The 24,010-nt window shown below is 31.9% G+C and overlaps 1 protein-coding gene across 1 annotated transcript; it reads left to right on the forward strand.

The window, feature by feature from the left end:
- The first annotated feature begins 2,241 nt into the window (after positions 1-2,241).
- LOC140432497 (uncharacterized) lies at positions 2,242-23,731 on the forward strand. The gene is made up of 3 exons (XM_072520417.1): positions 2,242-2,400; positions 15,537-15,653; positions 23,417-23,731. Exons 1-3 carry the CDS (start codon positions 2,328-2,330, stop codon positions 23,623-23,625), a joined length of 399 nt encoding a protein of 132 aa, XP_072376518.1. The 5' UTR covers positions 2,242-2,327; the 3' UTR covers positions 23,626-23,731.
- Positions 23,732-24,010: the final 279 nt, after the last annotated feature.

A 24,010-nucleotide genomic window follows, 5' to 3' on the forward strand; every position in this document is an offset into this window, starting at 1 on the left:
GTTTACCCCTCTATAAGAAGCTAATAATTCTACTAGGTTGAATTTTAAACTGACAAAACCAAATAATAAAAGGTATTTTGAATATTTTTTTTGTATTGTACTTTTACTTCAACCTTTTATTATTTTTTGCTATCTTCATATTTTTCACTTAACACACTGGGCATAAATTTCACACTTTACGCTCTAATTTTGGGGGGCGTAAGGTCGTACTGTTTCGTCCGGTATAAAAAAAATGCACGTTTTCACATTTCAAGAGTTAAAAATCAACTATAGACGTGATCGCGCGTAGATGAATTTGCACTGGTGTTTACTAATAAAAATTACTCAAAAAGTATTGTACTCAGCATAAAACACACTCAGGGACAGTACATAGGTGCTATATTTGCAATTTATTACCAAAGTTAAATAATAGTGGAGAGGGCGGTATCTTTTAATCTTTTAACAATAGGTGCGCAAGGTGTCTCGACCCTCCTTTACAATTAGGTATTTATTAAATCACAACTTGATTTTAGTTATTTTATATTCATAAAAGAGACTCACGATTCGATTTCTCTTAGCCATGTACTCATTACTATAATCAGAGTCAATTTTTTAAAGCAATTAAAATTTATAATTTTTGTAATAAAGTATTTTCATATTTTTAATATTTAAACATTTAAAAAATAAATATTAGTTAGCACAGAGTACCATTTCAGAATGTTTTTAATTAGGGTAGTTAAGAAAACAATAATTAGGCTGGCAAAAATATAGTAAAAATCTAGCAGAGCACTTGTGTATTTCCAAAAAGATTTTGCATTTAGCTAGCGTGAATGCGTAGCTTGTTGAATGTTTCCCATTAACTGTGGCTTAGGGGCTCAAAAATTATGTGGGTGGATAAAATTCAGTAAAAACCGGGCAAGCAATTTATACTTTCAGTTACAAGAAGAGTACAGTAAAATTGTAAAAACTGATTTTTTATCACCTTAAATATTAACCTAACAGCATTATTGACTTCTCATAAGGAATAGTTGAGCGGTGAATAATTACTAGAGTGGTAATAAATTCATAAAAACCTAGCAGCAGAGCACTGTGGTATATCATAAATATTTTTTTTTTGAATTCTCCTAGTTTAAACCGTAAGCCAGCAAAATCGCTCCCTTTAAGGGTGATTTGATGGTGAAAAATTACTAGACTGGTAATAAATTAGTGAAAAATGGGTGAAAACATATGCCATAAGCAAAAAGTTTTTTTTCCGAATTCTGCTAGCTTGAACCTAAAGCCAGCAGAATCCCTCCCCTTAAGGTTGGTTTGGTGGTGAAAAATTATTAGAGTGGTAATAAATTAGTGAAAAATGGGTGAAAAAATATTACGTAGGTTAAATTGGATTCCGCTCATTTGTCCTCGCTAGCTTAAGGGTCCTTTCAGTTGTTAAATCTCTGACGGTCATTGCATCGACTTCTTCTCTCCATGACTTGTGTTTGATAAGGTATTTTTAAACATTTTGGCAGTATTGGAGTATTGTAGTGGTTTTAAATTTTTCAATTTTAAAATTATCAAACTATTAGTTATGAGTTATTAGTTATGACGTTCTGCCGGGCAGCAGTTGCAGTCAGATGTCGGAATCAGTATCATACAAATTAATACTTCAAAGTAATAACGTCTGTCGCGGCGGCAACTGCAATTGCAAATGCCGTCTGCAGTCGCTGTCGGAATCGTACCTTTAGGAGCAAACATAATAATTCATTGAATTATTTAAATATAATATAGTCTCTTTAAAATATAAATAATAAGTAAATGATAAAATTACTTTATTCAATTTTAAAAATATTTAAATTTTAAAAATACAGAAAACATAGTATGAAGCTTCGCGCTAGTCTACTGTACCGCCTACTATTCCATCTTTTTTCTTTTGCCATAAAAAAATCAGTATTTTCTTATTACTTATATTTTGGTACCTTTTTCGCTGCTAAATTTATTATGCATATAAACTGTCTATCTTAAGCAGAGCTCTCTTATTGTTCTGATATAATGATTACTCCCATTTGTTCTGATATAATGTTTTGTATATAAAAATTTTAACTTTGGGATATATTTACACTGTAACATTATTTTTGCTAAACAAAATTTTTAAAACCACTTCCAAGACATAGAGTACTTTTTACGTATTTCTTACGTATTTTCTACCGCAATCTTGATGATATAACGGATATTCCACACCGCATATTATTTGTTTTAAAATTCTTATCAGTTTACATTTTTTATGTATGATAATTATTTTACAATAGAAATCATTCCAAGTTAGGTATTAGAGTGAATCGCTACTTCAACCGACTACAAAAAATTCCATAATGAAATCCACCAGTTTTTGTGCTTTTTTGTCGATTTTTGTTTTGTTTGTTATTGCTCAAAATCTACCCATAGGTAAGTCATTAGCAAGATTTTAATTGTAACATATAATATATGATATATAGTATAATATAATATAATATACTATAATATAATATATTATAGTAATGATAAAATTGGAAAATATTACAAAAATGTTATAATATACATATATATATTATAACATTTTATATTATATACACATACAACATATTATATATAAACTAAGGTACACTCGAAGAGTGGTGGGTTTTTTCGGTCAAAGTGGAGAAATAAAAGACAAAGAAGGTGGCTACTTCATCTATTTATTGAAGACGTTTCGCTTTCTGCTCAGAAAGCATCATCAGTCTGAGCAGAAAGCGAAACGTCTTCAATAAATAGATGAAGTAGCCACCTTCTTTGTCTTTTATTTCTCCACTTTGACCGAAAAAACCCACCACTCTTCAAGTGTACCTTAGTTTATTTTGGATTGACGGTCGTACTCCTTTTCTCAATATATTATATATATATATATATATATATATATATATATATATATATATATATATATATATATATATATATATATATATATATATATATATATATATATATATATATATATATATATATATTAGTCAAACTGAAGAAGCTATTTCCCATCTTCCTTCCGACCAAGCCGAAGTTGCCAGACAAGATGTCGCCAGAATTCTCCGTACTTCCAAACCCCCACCTTCAAATATCAGTCTTTCAGAAAGACGTGCCCTCAAAGAACTTTACAACAACCCTGACATCTTCATCCTTCCGGCCGACAAAGGTAATGCCACCGTCATTCTCAACTCTTCTAACTATTTCGACAAAATGTCCGAACTTCTGAATTCCACAGAATACAAACATGTCCCAAATGATCCAACCACATATCTAGAAAAAAACGACCAAATCCATTATAAATAAGTCTACTCTATCTCCAGACCTCAAAAAATCTCTTATACCCAGAGAAAAATCATCCCGAATTCCAAAGATATACGGCCTTCCAAAAATCCATAAGCCCAATGTTCCCCTAAGACCCATCGTCAGTGCATACAACTGTCCTACTCAGAAATTGGCAAAACATCTCGCTTCATCCTTACAACCATTAGCCGAAAACGCCTCGTCCTTTGTCAAAAACTCTTTTCATTTCATTGATCTTCTGAAAAACTTTTCTATTTCGCCCTCAGACATACTAGTCAGTTTTGACATTGTTTCTTTATTCACCAACATTCCCATCGATGAAACCATTTCCATCTTGGACTCTAAACATCAAATTCCCCAAGACACATTATCTCTTATAAAACACTGCATGTCTAATACATATTTCACGTTCCAAAATCGTTTCTATCGTCAAATCAAAGGTGCCCCAATGGGATCGCCCCTCTCTCCCGTAATAGCAGATATATACATGGAACATTTCGAAACAGTAGCCTTGTCCTCGTCAAATCTCAAACCCACCTGCTGGTTACGGTACGTTGATGACACCTTTGTCATTTGGCCCCATGGTAAAGACACATTAGATCTCTTCCTCTCCCACCTGAATGGAATACATCCCAGCATTCAATTCACGATGGAAGTTGAGTCTGAAGCGTCTTTGTCATTCCTTGATGTTCTTATTCAGAAAAATCCACCTCACAGTTTTTCCTATTCCGTGTACCGGAAACCCACTCATACAAACCGCTATCTCAATGCCCAGTCACATCATCACCCCGCCCAACTTAATTCAGTCATCAACACTCTTATTTCCCGTTCCATAAGACTTAGCGACAACAATCACAGGTCATCCGAAATCAATTCAATAAGACAAACACTCCTACAAAACGGCTACCACAAAACCCAAATCAATAGAAGCATTCAAAAACTTCTAAACCCCATTCCATCCAAAAAAGAAACCTTGCCGCCGGATCAACCCAAAATCTTTCTACCTTTTATTAAAGGTGTCACTGACAAGATCAGTAGAACTCTTATCCCTCTTAATATCAAAACCATCTTCACCACTCACTCCAAATTGTCCAATCTCGTTAGATCCGTAAAAGACCAAATCCCCAATGAAGACCATGGTGTCTACGAGATACCTTGTTCCAGTTGCCCACGTACATACGTAGGACAGACAAACCAACGAATCCATAACCGTATTTACGAACATTCTCTATCAGTCAAACATTCCGATACCACTTCAGCCCTAGCCCAACATCATATTCAGACAGGCCACAAAATAGATTTCGAAAAAGCAAAAACCATCGCTCCCATCCGCTCATTAAAAGCGAGAATCATTCGTGAAGCTATCGAAATCGAAAAACGGCCTCACAGCTTGAACACGCGCGATGACGCGAAACGATTGCCGGCAACATGGCGACCCCTTCTTCAGCACTAATGTCTAGAGCCTGACCCACTACTCTGAGCCGCGTAATGTAGGTTGCCTATTATGAATTTGGATCGGGGAAATTACTGACAGACTTACGCATGACGTCCGACATCGGATAATCATTTTTGACTAAAATAGATGTTAATAATTATTTTTCTTTCAAAACGAATTGTTTTCTTTTAAACATTTATGTTGTGATTTGATTTATAATTTAGATATATGTTCATATGTGTTGGTTTTTTTATACATGAGTCCCATATCCACTATTTTCCTTTGAGATTAAAACATCCAGAAAAGGCAACGATTAATTTTATTTCTTTTCCATTGTAAGTTTTATTGACTCCTCTTTTATATCTTTTATTTATATTAATCAGAAGTGTGTCCAACAGATCATCTACATATTTCCAACGTATTGTGGGCTTTAAATTTTGATTAGGAATATTTGTTTTGAATCTTCCATCAATATATTAGCTAATAATGGATTTAAAGCACAGCCTAAAAATTTTGTTTATAGAAATCATTGTTTAGATGAAAATAAGTGTTGTCAGTAGATAATGTCAATAGTTCCGTTATAGCTGACACATTTAATTTGGTTCTAGTTGTTAATCTATCATTTTGTAATTTGGTCCTAAATTGTTTTCAAAGTTTCATCTAATGGTACATTTATATATAGACTATTTATTTGTATAAAAACTTACTTAGAAAATATTACATATTATACAAATCAATGTACCAAATTATATTAACATTTAAAAAATATAGATAATTTTAATGAAATTTGTGATTTTTTTTCTATCTAATCGTTGTTTTATTTGAGGTTAAGCATAGCCCCAGCTATACACATTCCTGTTTATAGTAATAACTTCAGTTTGTTTTTGAATAATACATCTACAAAAAAGGTGCTACATATTTGATTCATTCATGCCTTGTAATGTGATTTTTTTGGCTTGCTTAAAAACGTTTTAGAGACCTTTTCTTTGTAATATCAATAAATGAATAATTTCCCCGTTTCGAAATACATTATTCAGCACAGTTATATAAAAATTATTTATTAAATGATGGTTAGTTCCTCGAAAAGCTCTGGCTTTTAATATTTTTTGTTGCGCATATGAACATATATCTAAATTATAAATCAAATCCCAACATAAATGTTAAAAAGGGAGTCATTAAATCATTATATGATAGAACTAAAATTGCCTGTTCTAATGACAACCCGTTTTTAGAAGAGAAATAATTATTATAACATCTATTTTAGTAAAAAATGATTATCCGATGTCGGACGTCATGCGTAAGTCTGTCAGTAATTTTCCCGATTCAAATTCATATTAGGCAACCCACATTACGCGGCTCAGAGTAGTGGGTCAGGCTCTAGACATTAGTTTCTTCAGCGACCTCCCGCCCACACCGCTCAGGCCACGTCAGTTCAGACCACGTCAGCGCATACCGTTCCCGCGCATACAGCGAGTATAAAAGCAGCCACACAGGGTAAGACCGGTTGTCACTCGACACTGGGGAGTAGGCAGATTGAGACCTCAGTGCCGAGAGACAGTTCTTGCAATATAGAACACGATACTGGTACGTCTCGAGTGAGGGGAGTAGGCAGATTGAGACCCCGAACTCGAACCGAACCGTATCCCTCTTGATAATGGCTCCAAAATGGGTGCCGAAACGTCGAGTTTTAAATTCTCAACGCGGTTCTTCCCGAGAACTCAGTAATTTTCATATATATACAGTGTGTCCGTAAAGTATGGAATAAATTCGATATTTCCTAAATGAAAAGCCTTTTTAAAAAAATCTAAAACACGTCGATTTTTAAATAGAATGTTCTACATTTTACAATAAAATTTCATTATACAAGGTGATACACATTACAGTGATGACGTCATCGACTCTTTTTTAAATGTAACACCCTGTATTTTAGGACATTTTTAGATCGATAAAAATGAGCTGATTCCAAAAAAGTATAATACTGGGGGTCTAACGGATATAATTTGAAAGATATGCGCTTAGAAAATATTTTTTATTAATATCTCTAATGCATTGAAAGATTCACACTATTTTTGAATCATAATATGAAGAGTGGAAATATATAACGGGCCAAGTGACAAACATGCACAATCCAGAAGAATGAGTTTTTTTCTGGTAAAAATACCAAAAAAAGTAAAAAAAAACATGTTTATTACCTACATATTTTAATATGGTTTACGAACTCAACAATTTTGTTTCATATTTTGTTACACTTAACTATGATAAATAAAATCTCTAAGTTTCAAAAAGTATAACAAGATATGTCAAACACTGTTTCCCTATATAACGGGCCATGTACAGAAGAATATTCTTATAAAATGGGTCATGTGTACATGTAAAAATTTCATTAATAAAAATATCCATACTATGTTTAAACAGTTAAATTATGTTTCATGGAGGTAGTATTATAAACTATCATAAAAATGTATTGTCCATTATTAATTTTATACTTGTGTTGTTAATGTTGAGTATCAAAGTTTATTTTAAATAATCTCAACGACTAGTAAGTTGCACTGACAAATTGTGATATTTTGTAAACATTTTGTGATATTTTGTAAACATTTACACATTTTTTATCTATATTACAGTGTCTTGAAAAAGGAATAAAACTATTCCGAAAGCTTGACAAAAAGTCAAAAGAGTGTTTCTCTAACATTTCGGCCAACCTTCTCACTGCAGCCCTAATAAACTGGTGGTTTTGTTTATATCGACAGTCACGAATATCCTGTATTTCTTGTATATATATATATATATATATATATATATATATATATATATATATATATATATATATATATATATATATATATATAACCAGTCTACATTCTTATACATTCTTAACATTGGGGAGTACCTTATATATTATATCCAGAAAAGTGAGATACCCCTGTAGTTTTCGCCTCTCTCCATACTTCCGGCACTTTTATTGTTTTTCATGCTATATATGATTTCTCTTATTTTCTTTCACAATGGAAGTCTCCATTGTTTCCGTCCTGTCGTTGACTTTCTCTACCATGTCCACTTGCTCCTCATTTTCATTCGATTCATCATTAAGCAGCTTCCTGAAATGCTCTTGCCATCTATCTAGCTTCTCCTGTTTATCTCCTATTAGATGCATTTCTTTACTCTTGTAGTAATTCGGTTTTCTTGCGCCTTGGCTCATTTTCACCTCCTGGTAGAAGTTTTTCACATTTTTATTAATGTAATATTCTTTAATCTCTTGGAACTTTTATCCATCTGTTCCATTTTCTTCCTCCTACACACTTTTTTCGCGCCTTTTTTTTTTGTCACTTGGTTTGTCCATATATTGTCCATCTTGAATCGTTTATATCTCCCCTTCTTTACTTGACCTAACTGCTTTTGAGCTGCTTCCTTTATACCTTCTATTATTACACCACTCTGGTTGGTGGAATATGATGGAAATGACGTTGTTCATTGACGTTGTTTTTTTTTACGAAGATAAATAATTAAATACTTTATGGTTTATAGCACCCTCTCCTTGAGAGGTGTCCCATAGGTTGAGAAACGCTGATGCCTCTAGCATTTTTCTATTTGTAAACATAACGATGCTTCGTATTTTTACCGGAGAAAACTTTTTAAGTATTACAGAAAGCAAATAATTACTCTCGTCAATATGACTATGAATAGTAAATATCTTGATAACATAAATAGAACATAATGGAATATTTTTATTTTTTAATCAGATAAGTGTGCAATGTTTATCTAACCTTCAAACATCGAAAACTGACTAAGTATTATATAAGGTGATTCATAAGGAATGTGTTTCATTTTACCTGTAGCTTCTATCGTACGAAATAATCTATAGTCATTCAAAAACTGTTGGTCAAATACCAATAAGAACTTAAATATAGTTGTAATAATATTTAATAATTAATGTATATTTATTTACTGACTCTGTTAACCACATTTTATAAAAATATAAAAGATTACAAAGGTAAAGAAAATGCCAATATAATTATCATCATCATAATTGGCTCGACAATCACGCAGCGACGGGAGTGGCGACTGCGGAAGTCGCCACTCCCGTCGATTTCTAGCAACTTTCCTCCATCTTCTGTCTTTCCTCCTTTACCCTTAGAATCTGAAGATCTTCTTCCACATCATTAATCTCTTCGTGTACTCATTATCTGACACCCTAGCAATGTTTATAACCCATATTAATCTCTGCACCGTAATAAATTTCACAATATCTGGATCTGTGTATAGCTGGTATAATTCAAAGTTATACTCGTATCTGCGACGCCATAGACCATTCTCATTTATGGCCCCAAAAATGTTTCGATTTTTTTTCTCAAAAATACCAAGTACTTAGTCTCTCGTCATTTTGAAGTTTGCATTGTTAGTTTTATTAATTTCACTAACTTACCACTCACAGGTTGTTTTGAAGTTGACGAAGAGATAGTGTGTATCTATATTATATTCTCGTGACTTTTCTAAAATTTGCCTATATGCGTGTATTTGGTGTATAGTTGACATTGTGGCAGTGAATCCGCATTGGCAATGTCCAATATCTTGTAAAGAGTTTAATCTCTCAAAAAGTACGTTGCAGAATATTTTATGTGCGGATACTAGCAGAGTAATGGCTCTATGATTCTTGTAATCAAATTAGTTACTCCTCTGGTATTACTTCGTTCTACCACTATTAGTTTATGGATTATTGCCAAAAGATGGTGACCACCTTCGTTATACATGAATGTTATTATATAACCATTAAAAATTAAAATCATATACACGTTAAAATGAAGTATAATAATGTGATTGTCTAATATGATTATACTTTATTTTATTTACAAAAAATGAGTATTAAATGCCCACTCTCTCCAAGACTACAGTAAAATTCACTAGGTACATTTGCTGTGATTGGTGGGTGGGCGTGGCTTAATTTAAAATTTGGCGGGTTTAATGTTTATTGAACTGAAAATGGGGTATTGGTAGGAAGAGGATAATATTCGTATTTTAGGATTAAGCAGACTTATTACAGTCTTATTCGAAATGTCTTTAATTTTCCTACACTGAAAATATGGTGTATATTAATTTAAAATTTGGCAGATTTCATGTTTATTAAAATGAAACTTGGGTATTAGTACTACATATTTTAGGAATAAGCTGACTGTGTATGATATCCTAGTGCTGTTTTGTTTTTTATTAAATATCTAGGTATTATTGTTTTAATTTTTTTTTGTAGGCATATGCCATCTCAAGTTTAATAAAAATTATGTAAAGTCTTTCCTTTTCACTTTAAATTTTTCCATTAGCTGTTTTATAATAAAAATTGCTATTGTCAACTTGCCTTATATATATCCAAATTGACTTTTATCTACTTTTATTTCTAAAATGTTTAACTAAATTGTGTTAGATTTCACCATGAGGTGAAAAATTTTCTGAACAAAATTAAGCAAATGTTTACTGGAAATAACTATTGCAAATCAAATAAAACACTAAATAGCTATGTTTAAAATTTATTCTTTGAGGGGGGACTTATTGGTGCAATGGCGAAGGTAAAACCCCTCTAAACCTCACCTAGGACCCAGTACATCCCGGTTTCAAAATACAGCTCTAATATAAAAGTCTACAAATAACATCATTACTTAACATGATTTAAAATTTAGACCCAACTTAAGCATGCATACATATATTTTATGAAATTTTACTATTACTAATCAAGTAAACATATAATGTTAAATTAAATAACTTTCTTGTAAATAAGCCTATAAAGCTATAATAAAAATTCAATACAGATACAAAAACAAAAAATACATGTGAGCTACAACAATTGTTCAAATTTAATTTTTAATCAGTTTCTTTTTTTATTGGAAGGAAAATATTGCTGCTTTTCCATTTTTCGCTTCTTTGTAATATCCTTAGTGGCTTCCTGAAATTTTTCCTTCGCCTTACGATTTGCTTCTTCAACATCTCTCATATTTTTTTTATGATTGTGTCTTTTAATTGTGTATAACTTTCATCATCTAAGTAAAACTAAGCTGTCTATGACATTTTTAAAGTGTTGTAAGTCTTGAAGACATAGTTGGATGGTGTTGATGATGAATTCATTAATTTCCTTCTCATGACTTGATTTGATAATTGAATTTTCTCCCAAACACCTTGCAGCATCATCTAAAACAGAGTTAGTACCTACACGCTCCTCATATATTCTTCAGCTTCAGTAGAAGGGACATGTGGAAAGGATGTAAGATGAAATACCTTCAAAAATAAATGTCAGCTGGACATAAAACAAGAGGAAGACTGAAGAGTATATAAGGAACAAATAAAAGATTACATGGCACTTTTAAAAATTAAAAATTTGTCGAACATACTATAAAATACAGAACAGAATCGGGAAGTATTCTTAACCAGACCAAGAACCAGAAAAAGTTTTATCAATGATGATGATAAAAAGAAAGAAACTTAAAACTCTATATTTAGTTAAGGGGTGAAAGTTGTTGATTTTGACAAGTGAGAATTATTACATGAGGGAGGCAAAGGTAACAAAGCAGTAAATTTGACCCATAAACAATCACCACCGCCACAATAAAATTAGCTATGTAAAAGGTCAGTAACTACAAACTTAGCAGTTATATTATTTAAAAATGTTTATTGCTTGTATAAAAAGGATTGTTACATGAGCAGCCACACAAGATTAACTATTATAAATGTGGTAGGTATTAAAAAATTTTTGGTGTTTACCTTCTTTCTTGAATAAGAAAGCATAATTCTTGTTGTTAGCATTCCATTAAGACTGTCGCTACCTTATCATTTTGATCCCGTTTTTTGTATATATTATACTTTCTGGACAATTTTCTTGAATCATCTAAAATTCTGCTGGATGACACCCCAGACATTAACTTCTCTACAACCGTTTTTTCTTGTGCTTTTGAGAGATGCATGGTTCTTAATTCTTCTTTATGTCCAGCATGTGTTTTTCAATAACTGATAGAAGCTTGTCCTTGATCTCTCAGTGTACAGATCAGATTGGAAGGGCGCACTCCTTTAATTTTAATTGATCCACCAAATTTCTCTGTCCTAATTTTATGGTTGGGCTTATATCCTAAATATAGACAAGTATAAGCTTTAATTATTACAAGTAACAAAGTATTGCACCTACCTTTGATGTTACTTATGTTACACTCACAGTATAATATCTTATATAATCATTTCTCTTAACCACTCTATTCATTGTATAACTTGTCTCAATTTTCTACATATCTTTCCATGTCTCATATTCTTGTTTACTAGAAAATTCAAAAGTTATTAGTTCAATACTCACCTGGTAGTGGTCCTTGAGATGATTTCGTAACTTCTCATGACTTTCACAATTAGTTTCTTGCTCACATAACGGACAAACTATATGATTCATTTTCTTCTTCGATACATCTATTTTATGCATTCTTTTGATATGATGATTTCGTAATTTTACATTTTTAAATGTTTTGCTGTAAAGGTGGCAGGCCCCTGAGAGAATTTCAGAGCTTGTTGAAGTAGATAGAGTACAGGAATCCATAATTTCTTGCTAAAACCAGGACTTGGATAATTAAAAATGGTGTTCTAACGAACAGATTCTTAAAACAATTGAAATGAAAAAGTTTTAAATTGAAATTATTTATGCAAGCTTGGAGTTGGAATAAAACCGGTGCCAAACAGAGAAAAAATTTTTTGTGTGCTTTGTGTTAAATAAAACCGCCAATATAAGACACAAAGACACATAACCTCACAAATCATATATCGGTAACGACCAATCACAGCAAATGTACCTAGTGAATTTTACTGTAGTCTCAAACTCCAGGCCAAATTTTGCTACCGAACAGTTGGCCAACCTTAACATAGGTAACAGAGAGGAATGAAAAAAATGCCTCTCTGTTTTATTCTATAAAAGGGTAAATAGAACACATGTTCCAATCACATCTGGTGTTCCCAATGGGAACATGTACTGCAATTGCTGGGAGCATACCAAGGCAGTCTACTTTATCTTAAAAACTTTATAAATACACATCAAAATCCTACGGCGACGTCGAGCTCCAAGGGAAAGCACATTAAGGTATAAGGTATAATTACCGCCTAGAATACTAAAAAATTGCACATTTTCGACATTTTTTTATACCTTATTTATTATATGTGGCAATTAAACTTCTTTTATATTATTATACAACTTTTGAAGACTACAATAATGTTTTTTTATTTTTCGTGTATTTTAAAGATGAAGCAAAAAATTTTTCGTCTAAAACTTACTGCTCCATGGCGTAAAGTTAATCTCTGGAACGGCAAATCTGAAGCATAAAATTCGAGAAGCGTCTTAAAAAAGATGTAGCCTTACGTAATAGTTTACCAAAAAAATTGAAAATTCTTGAAACAAAACAAAATGTTTCTCAACTTCTTAATTCTGGATTTGATCTCTATTGTCATGTCCCATTGATTATGAACGATCACACTCAATGGGACGTGGTAAAAAAATATTTAGACAGAAGGGAATTCCGACAGGGGGCGCTCAAGATTTCAAAGATGGACGATAACTTCGGGAAAACAAATCATTTTTTCATTTGATCTCGAAGCTATAAAACGTTTAAGATAAATCATTTACACGTGTGTTTTGCCAAAGTAAAAGTTGGAGTACGTTCTTCAAAGTTTATTTGTTTGTGATTCGTGTTTATACATGCGGTAATTGACTCCCAAACCTGAATAAAAATAAAATTAAATGTTTGTTTTTTTACAGTATGTCTGAAACACGGAAAGTAAAATTTACATTATTCCGGATCACAAAGAATCCCTAACGTCCAAGTTAGATAAACGATACTCCATATACTCTGCAGAAATGTTCGCAATTTATCAAGCTCCAGAATGAGCTGTAACAAAAAAAATTCTACCCACCAAGTTGTAATTATGTCAAATTCAAGGTCTGCTTTAGAAAACTCACGTAAACATTTATATAAAAATAGTCTTATCGCTAAAATTTTAGAAAACCAACTAAGGCTTCTGGAAGAACATAGTTCTATAAATTTCGTCTGGGTAAAGGGACCAAAAGGAAGGCCACGGAAAAGATGGAAGGATGTAGTGGCAGCGGACGCCCAAAATTTGCTGTTTTACCTACTGAGCCTTTTGCCGTCAGAACTTACTCCAATAGGGATATATATTCCATGTTTGTTAGATGTCTCTTTAACCATGCCACTGTCAAGACATACGTCTATAGACTAAATCTATTCGAATCAGAACTTTGTGATTGCAATAGTTATATTGATAATATTAAACATTCACTATTTGGATAAAAGCATAATGATAAGGCAATAAGTATTTGATGCACACTCTGGCACAAGAACAAATACCTTTCCCACAAAATCAAGCTTCTCTCTATACTTGTCTCGACGAAACTATAAAATACAAGAAATTATTTGGGAATTTTTAAAAAGGACTAAGAGACAAATCTAATTTGTAAAAATGAGTCGGCTTGAATGTGTTTAGCATTTATTTTTTATGTTTACCCTTATAATACGACTCCCTGTAAAATATTGAAATTGGTATTTCCAAAAATAAAAAGAAAAAAAAAGAAAAGAAAAAAAAAAGAAAAAAAGAAGAAAAAAAAAGAAATAAATAAAATTAAAACAAAAAAATAAATAAATAAAAAAGAAAAAACAATTAAAAAAAATTAAAAAAAAAAAGAAAAAAAGAGGGACTAAACGTAAAGAGGGACTAAACCTCCGAGGTGTTGAACCCGGTTTATGTCTTAGCGATGTAAAAAAAGATTATCCTAATATTTATTAGTATTTAGTACTAGCATTAAGCGTTATTTCTCTATTTCTTATTTTTAAATTAATTTAAGTTGGTTAGGGCTCTGGATGAAGAGTATAAATACAGATCAATTTAATGTTTCCACTTCCTTTTTGGATTTTTTTTTTTGTTTTTTATTTATTAATACCTATAAAAATATGTATGTGCGTGCATACGTGTATATGTGTTATTATATACATACGCATATGTATATAATATCCTTATATTTAATATTGTAGCAAACAGTATTTATTATATATTGTGGCTGAACGAATCAACCAATCCAAAGCCAATAAAAAAGAAAAAAAATACAATTTGTATTTTTTTGGATAGTGAAACATGGAGAATCGGTTGAAATAACGTAGCGGGAGTCCAACGCCATAGAAGGTTCTATGAAGAACTATATCTATATTTGTCTATTCTTGTTTTAAATTGATATAACGTTGAATGCTCGAATAAATGAACTTTGATAAAATGAAAGGCAGATATCGAGGACAGTTTTATTAATTAAATCTTGCCCAAGTACTTTCGTTTCCAGAGCATCTTCAGGGGCAATTTTGGGCTAACAATCGCAGAATGTCATTAACATAAAATTAAACATAAAATTGTATATAACACTACACTAAACAAGGACAAACATTTTTAAATTATTTAAAAAATAGGCCAAGCTACATTCTCTCTCCTGTTGCAACCAGATTGTAGCTTCGACTATTGTTTAAATAATTTTAAACTGTTTGTTTGTCCTTGTTTAGTGTAGTGTTATATGCAATTTTATGTTTAATTTTATGTTTATGACATTCTGCGATTGTTGGATAGCCCAAAATTGATGAAATGCCCCTGAAGATGCTCTAGGAAGCGAAAGTGCTTGGGCAAGATTTAATTAATAAAACTGTGCTCGATATCTGCCTTTCATTTTATCAAAGTTTATTCTTGTTTTGACTATGCTTCTTATTTGCGCCTATGTATAAAATCAAATAACACTGGTTTTTTATTTTAGGTTACGCACTGGAATGCTACCAATGTGATTCTGCGACATCTTGTGAAAAAAACTTCACTAAAGTTCTTAAAGAAAACTGCACAGTAGGTGATTCTTGCAGTAAAGCTGTCATTAAAGGTATCTATTCATTATATTTAGAAAAATTAACTAAACAGAAGACTTACTAGTAGAAGCAATTTTGACAATTAAAAAAATATATAATCAATTAACATTAACCATATCTTTTATTAAACGATATTTAACTATCTCTTGTTTTCATAATTATATCGATAATGCCTATTGGAGCATATCAATGCATCGGTTTCATAGTGACAAATCTTACTACAACCTATAACTTTGATTATAAGTAATTTTCCCATTATTGCTAGTTTTTTTATTATTTTTTATTTTCTTTCCGTGTTATTTTAGTTTGTTGCTAACTAGGCTCCTATCCGGATGAAGGTGGATCTAGCTTTTCCGATGCGCGCTCTTACCTTATGGTTATTGGTCTATTATTTATTTGTTATGGTACCAGGTAGTTGTAGTGCGTCACTATTTCTACTGGAGTTTGGTTGACGTAGAGTTGACCATCTGTTATCTTTTTCTTGCTAATTATCACGAGCTTGGTCTTCTTTACGTTTATATTGAGTCTACAGTGTTGACTGTAATACGTAATTTTCTTCATAAGGACTTGTAGGTCTCAGTTGTCCGCAAATACGATGGTGCCATCTTCATATCTGATGTTGTTTAACCGGTACCCGTTTAGTAGAATGACTCTTTCGGTTTCGTGCAAAGCTTCGAGAAATATTCTTTTAGGGTAAAGATTGAAGATTAGTGGAGACAAAATGCAGTCTTGTTTCACTCCACTCATGATTTTCACATATTCGGTATGTTCACCTTCAACTCTGAGATTGGCGGTTTGATTCCAGTAAAGGTTTCTAATTATTTTTAGATCTTGGTTGTTAATTTATGCTTCTTTTAGTATTTATAACCATACAAGCGTATAAGTTGCAATTGACGTCTCTGCATCTCTAGAATAAGACTTGTGTTGAGAACAAAGAGTTTCTCATACCAACAGCATTTATGAACCCGAACTGGTTGGACGAAATTTGACTTTCAGCCATTCTGTTGGTATTCCTCCAGAGTTCTAAAGTCTTGAGTAGTTCTGCTTGTATATTATCGGGACCTGTTGCTTTGCTCCTTTAGCTGTGTTATTGCAGAATAAACTTCCTGTTGTAATATTCTTGGTCCATCACTAACTCAAAGGTGTTATTTCTTTGGTCTTCAAACAGTTTCTCTAGGTATTTTTTCCACGTTCTTATTTTACTCGATTTGTCCAAGATGATATTTTGATCAGAATCAGTTAGATTTCTTTTCTGTCTCTGTCTTAGTCCATCTGTGAGTTTTTTAATTTTCCCATATACATTATGACTATCGTACTTTAACTGTAGTCTCAATTTCTTCCCATCTTTTCATTCGCTTCTTTTTCTTTTGCTTCTCTGGTTTTTCTTCTTATTGCCATATTTATCGTTTTATATGTCTGGGTCATTTTTGGCTTTTCATCTTTCGTATATTAGTTTCAGGATCTCATTTGTCACCCACGATTTTTTCTTGATTAATTTATCTGCCTTTTAGTGTGTATCCTTTACATTAAAACTAATTCTGTAAACTGTTTAATCGTTTGTTCTTTGTTCGATTCGTCTCTAGTTGCAATCACTTGCAAATTCAAGTGACATGGACCATCATGTTCGTATTAAGGTCTTTTAACATTCGTAGATCGTATGATTGTGATTTCCTTTTCTGTACTCTTTTGAGTTTGACTCCGAATACTCCCCCCAGTGGAACGTGGTCCATCTCCAAGTCCGCTCCAGGATAAGTCTTGACAGATGTAAAGCTGTTTCCGGATCTTTTATTTGCTAAAATGTAATATATTTAAATGGCCAAAAGATTGCTGGTGTGAGCACATATTCATGAATGTTAGGGAAATATACTTATACTCACAATTCGTGTTAAGTTGTTTGTAGTTATTTATTAAGCATGTTATACAGCATCATCAGGCTCTCAAGAAACTAACCGCTGAAATAGATGATATATGGAAGCCAATGTGTATACAACTAAAGTGGTAGGTACTAACAATATATAGGACTTAGTTAATAGTGAGTTACATAAAAATATAAAAATATAAAATATTTTGTCAACAATATACAATATCAATTGACACAAATTTAGTATAAAAGTCCAAAAATAGTATAAAATTATTGATACAACTGATAGATACAAATTAGCTATATAACGTGAAGTGTGTTTCAAAAGAACCAGCTTCAGTCTGATGTTAACTAATGTATATGTTGCATAGTTGTTTTATATGTAATACAAAAATATAATGACTCTTACATATCAGTACAAGGAATTATCTCAGTGTGTCATCAGTTGGATAACAATTATTATATTTATTTTCCATAAATGATTAAACTCTAAAATTAAAAATGCGGCGACGATTACCTATGCATTTTAACAAAGTCTACAAAAGTAGTATTTTGAAAAGATATACATAAGTTGCATACAATAGAACGCATAGGCAACATTTTTTGTCAAAACTTAGCTCTTCAAATAAACAGCTGAGGTTAATTACATTAGCTCAGTCCAAGTAGCTTTAACACGTGGGTATGCTCCGAAATAAATATGAATGTTACCCAACTGATGGCACACTTAAATTATTCCTTGTAGTGATAAGTATCATTATATTATGTCTTATAGAATATTATGTCGCTCTTATAGAAGACACATAATTTTCCCATGTATTTCTTTTGCTTTTTTTATGGGATATCTCGATCTTGCTCTGAGTATTTTAAAACTAAGTAAATCTTAATCTTTGTAAATGGGTATATTTTATAAAAACCCTTAAAAGGGCTACATCAAAAACACGAACGTTTTCGGAACAACAGTTCCATCATCAGGTTAAAAATACCTAAAATAAGTATAAACCATTTAATTAAAGCAAACGTGGTTTAAAATTTTGACTAAGGTTAAAAAAGCAAAATGGGTATACTTACAGGTTACAAAATATTAGGGTAAAAACCCTTTAAAATATATAAAGTTATATATATATATACATATATATATATATATATATATATATATATATATATATATATATATATATATATATATATATATATTAAATATATTACTTATATATTAAATATATATGTTATTTTAACTTTATATATTTTAAAGGGTTTTTACCCTAATATTTTGGTGGCTCAGGCATGGTAACCTGTAAGTATAACCATTTTGCTTTTTTAACCTTAGTCAAAATTTTAAACCACGTTTGCTTTAATTAAATGGTTTATACTTATTTTAGGTATTTTTAACCTGATGATGGAACTGTTGTTCCGAAAACGTTCGTGTTTTTGATGTAGCCCTTTTAAGGGTTTTTATAAAATATCCCATTTACAAAGATTAACCTCTTTTTTGTGATACGTGGTATACAGCCAGCTGCAGGAATTATTTTCCTTGTGGATTAAGTAAATCTTCTTCCGTATTATGTTTTTTAAATTTATTAAACGCACGTTTTGTTATAGATAGAGCTAGTGCGATTTCACTGGTCCAAGGCACTAGTTGTCTATTACAGAGTTTAATTTTACCGATATTAGTTAAGACAGCTTCTGTTATGATATTATTTAAGGACCTAATGTCAGAGTTTATGTCACTGCTTAATTGGGAATTTTCAATTTTCTTTTGGATGTATATCTGATAGGAGTTCCAGTTTGCATTATTTAATTTCCAAGATTGATATATTGGGAATTTAGGAAATTGAGATTTATTAAGTGCTACATGCATGGGGAAATGATCACTGTCACTGTCGTGTAGTGATTCTAAAGTATTCCATAAGAGATAAGTTGATAATGATTGGCGACATAATGTCAAATCTATGGCGGAAAATGAACCGTTGTAAGAGTTAAATCGGGTAGATTTTCCATTATTAAGTAGTATTAAGTCTGAGGAATCAATGAAGTGATTCATTAAGTTACCGACTTTGTCAGTTTTATGACTTCCCCATGCCACATAATGGTAATTTATATCACCTAAAATTATTTTTGGGTTTGGAATTTGATCTATAAGATTTCTAAATTCTTGTAAATCGAGATCGTTGAAATGAGGCAGATATATATTGCACATGTTAATATGTTTTTGGTAAGTAACTGTTACAGCCAAAAGCTTCAAGACTAGTTCTTAATGCAATTGGTTTAATTTATATATCTGTTCTAGTGAAGATAGCTACTGCGCCACTGGCTTGGTGTGCGTTTCTATTTTTTAGAAAACATTGATAATTTCGGAGATTTATAATGATATTTTTAAAATGAGTCTCTAAAATGGTATTTTGAAAATGGTAAACTGGGGAAGACAAAGTATTTTAGGAGATACTTCATTTATTAAAAGTTTTAATTGTTCAATATGGGTGTGAAACCCATTAAGGTTCCACTGCACAATAAAAGAATCTAACATTAGATTTCCGATTTTGATTACGTTTCATCGGATTCTTCAATTGAAGATGTTTTATTGGGGGTTAGTAAACAGGTGATGTTGTTTTTTAGTTTTGAATAATGTGGACGAAGTTCGATTAGTTCAGTAGGTTCATTGAAATAATTTTTCGAGATTAATTCGGGAAGTTGGACATGTAATGTGTTTTCTAGGAAATCGCAAGTCTCATTATAATTTAGAATAAATGCTGGTGATATGTTCTCTATTTTATCCTTTATTAATTCCAGAGAAAGAGTGAGTTCTTCGCGGGAAGTTTTATCTGATTTTTTGGATTTTTTCTTAGGTTTGTTTAGAGTATGAGGCATAAAAAGTTGTGTGTTATTTTGAGAATTGTTTTCAATAATGTCTGGAGAGGACGATATTTGTCTTTTAACTTGATTGGTTAAAATCTCCTCCGCTAAATTTTTGGTAAAATTATCTGAGACTGATGATGTATTGGAAGAAGGGTTTTGGGTAGTGTTGGTTATAGGTGTTACTAGAATAGAGTAGGTTTCCATTGTTAAATTTGCTTGCTCATCAGATTCCTTAACTGTTGTTCTAGGTTGGATAGGTGCTAGGGATTAATGGGGTGAGATCGTTTCTGTGAGGACATTCTGCTTCTTTGTGACCAATATTTTTACAATTTCAGCAGTTATATCCATCTATGGAAAGGTACAGACGATACAGGGTTGTCATGTGATATATTAAAAGAATCGTGGATAGACATATTTTCTAGGGGAGTGATAAATATTTGCCTTCTGAAACTAAGGACATGGCTGTATTCTATTTCAGGTATACCTATTCTTAAGATAGTCATCTTAGACACAGCAATGATACCCATCTTTTGTAGTTCTGCTTCTATAATGTTGTTACGAATTGTAGGGCATGCATTAGATACTATGAGTCTATCGGCTGAAGTGATCAATCTTCTTATTTCTATTTGTGACTTTTTTATGTTTACAAACTTGTAGGAGTGGAGAGGTGAGTCGACCGTGCTTTTTAAAAAAAGATAAATACAAATTCGGTTGTTAGAAATTCTTGATGCGAAAATGACATTACGTGGTCCTACTAGTGATCCTACTACTATGATGTAGTCGTGAATTTTGGTATCTTCCATACTAGACAGGACAATAGCCTGTTCTTTTATTGGGTGTTTAATAGTATATTACTTTATGAGGCGGAGAAGCATGACTTTTCTTGACGCGCCCGATATTACGCGCCGAACGAAGTGAGGCGCGTAATAGAGGGCAAGTAAAGAAAAGTCGCTTCTTTGCCAAATAAAGTATACTATTTTTTCTTCAAACGTAGCAATTTTCAACCATAAATAGTACAATTCATACGCTATTTTTACTCGAAATTAACTGTGACAACTATCAAAGTCGTCTAGATGTTAGAAATTAAAATAATTAAGTCGTCGGTGGGATTTGCGTCTCCCTGGTTACAGTTGTTTGCAATTATTAAAGACAGCTTATTGTTGTTGCAACCGCAAGCGCAAATTTAGTGCGAAAATGGAAAACCTAAACGAAATTGAGTCCGCGGCTAATGATGCAGTAGCACGTTTGGGGCCCTCCAAGTCCGGAATAAAGTATCGGTTAGCGTACAAGCACTTCCAAGAGTGGTGCGATACAAGAGGAGTACGGCAAGTTACCGAAGACGTTTCACTGGCATATTTTAATATAATGGAAAATGAAAATAAATGGAAATCTTCTACAATGTGGTCACGATACTCTATGATAAAATTCGAGTTAGTTATTAGAAAATATGTGGATATAAGCAAATTTTTAAAGTTACGTGCCTTTCTGAAAAAAACAAGCGAAGGAAATACTGCAAAGAAGTCTAAAGTTTTCACTAAAGACGAGTTTGATAAATTTTTGTTTGAAGCGCCAGATAAGTTGTATTTAGGATTAAAGGTAAAAAAAATTATATTGCAAAGCATGTAGTATACTCTACTAAATTATAAAAATATTTCAGATTCCTTTGTTAATTGGGGTTACCGGCGCCTGTCGATGCGACGAAATGGTAAAAATGAAGACTGTGGACATTGAGGATAAAGAAAATGTAATAATTATCAAAATCCCAGACAGTAAAACACGACAAATTAGATCGTTTACGATAATTGGTCAAAACTACATTAAACTGTATAAAAAGTATGCATCACTGCGGCCTGAAAATTTCACAGAAAACCGATTTTTTATTAAGTACCAAAATGGAAAGTGTTACCGAAGCGTCATGGGAATACATTCGATCAGCACAGTAGCCCAAAAAGTAGCTAGTTATTTAAATTTAAAAGATGCAAGCGCATACACGGGTCACTCTTTACGACGAACTTCAGCAACACTTTTAATTGATGGAGGCGGAAATTTAGAATGCCTCAAACGACATAGGGGCTGGAAATCAAGCACGGTTGCCGAAGGATATATAGAGGATTCAATAAGAAATAAGAACGATAATGCTCAAAAAATTTTAAACCCTCATGATTCGCCAACATCGGGAATGATTGTTGAAAGTTGTTCTCGACCATCAGTATCATCAACAATTACCAATGCGTATCAAGAGTCGGGAACATTTTTGCACGGTTTCAATTTTGAAAATGCCTCATTAACTAATTGTACTTTTAATATTATTATAAATAAAAATGATGTTTAATTGTTGTTAATGACATTTGTATTGTTGCTTTGTGACATGTTTCATATTGTTGCCATGACAACATTTTTCCCTCCGCCGTAAAGAAATGGGAAAAAAAACTGCTGCCGGCGGAGACATCAAACTTTGACAGGATCAAGTTAGATAAGTAATGTCATCATTATTTGACGTTTGAAGAAAAAAGAATTTACTACACTGGAATATGAATTTAAAGATGAGCTTTGTGTTTGATTCATGTTGATTGAGGTAGTTTTATTTAAAGTAATATCGTTTATAGTAATGATATTTTTAGATGCCACAAGTCCGGCCCTGTCGCCAGTTCGAAAACTGGTCGTCGTTCCGGATCCAGGCCCAAACTTGTTTTCAAATCTTTCTGTATTTTGCAGGCTATATTTCTGATAATATTGTTTATAATAATATAATTTTGAATGACGTGAGTCTATGTTGGTGAGCACTAGTTTAGCACTGTAACTTTATGCATAGATGAAACAATTTTTGAAAGGTAATTTACCATTCAAAATGATACCATTTTATTTTTGGACGGCTTTAAACGTGGTATATTGTACCTTAGTCAGGACCGTCTTCCTATTAGGACCTTATAATATATTATATTTACGTTACTTTCTATTAATAACATTTAGTTTACTTTTGAAGATAGAACACAATTTATTTATTTTTTCTCAACCTATATACTGGAACACCTTTATATTAATAAAGTATTTCTTATGTTTCAGATAACGACGGAACAAGATATGTAAGAAAATGCTCTCCTTTAACATATTGCGTTGACGAAACGGCAAAGGCGTTAAGGGACAACAGAACACTCGTTAGTTGTAATTTGTGCAACACGACATTGTGCAACTCTGGAAACCATGTTGACATTCCTATTTTAACCTTGATAATATCATTATTGGTTTCACTGAAAGTAATTTATAATTTTTAAATTCTTTTATAAGGAAACTAAAAATTATAAATAATATTTAAAAAATGTATTATTTATTTAAGTGAAAATTGTCATATTTAATTCTAATAAAAATGGAATATCTGAATTATTATTAATTATTCTAAAAAAAAACGATAAACAGGGTGGAAGAATATTCTAAACAAAAGAATTACAACAGTAAATTATGCGATATTCATCTTCTTCACAAGCAATTTTCAATTCCTTCAAGGGTCAATTTTCGATTCCTTCCTATCTTTAATAAACATCAATAATATAAGTATACCAATATTATATTATATTATGCAGAACTGTAAGAACTATAGAGGGATAAATTTAATGTTGCATACGATGAAAATTTGGGAGATAACTGTAGAGCGAAGTTTAA

The sequence above is a fragment of the Diabrotica undecimpunctata genome, chromosome 1 (assembly GCF_040954645.1).
Source record: "Diabrotica undecimpunctata isolate CICGRU chromosome 1, icDiaUnde3, whole genome shotgun sequence".
In the NCBI taxonomy this organism is placed as follows: Eukaryota; Metazoa; Arthropoda; class Insecta; order Coleoptera; family Chrysomelidae; genus Diabrotica; species Diabrotica undecimpunctata.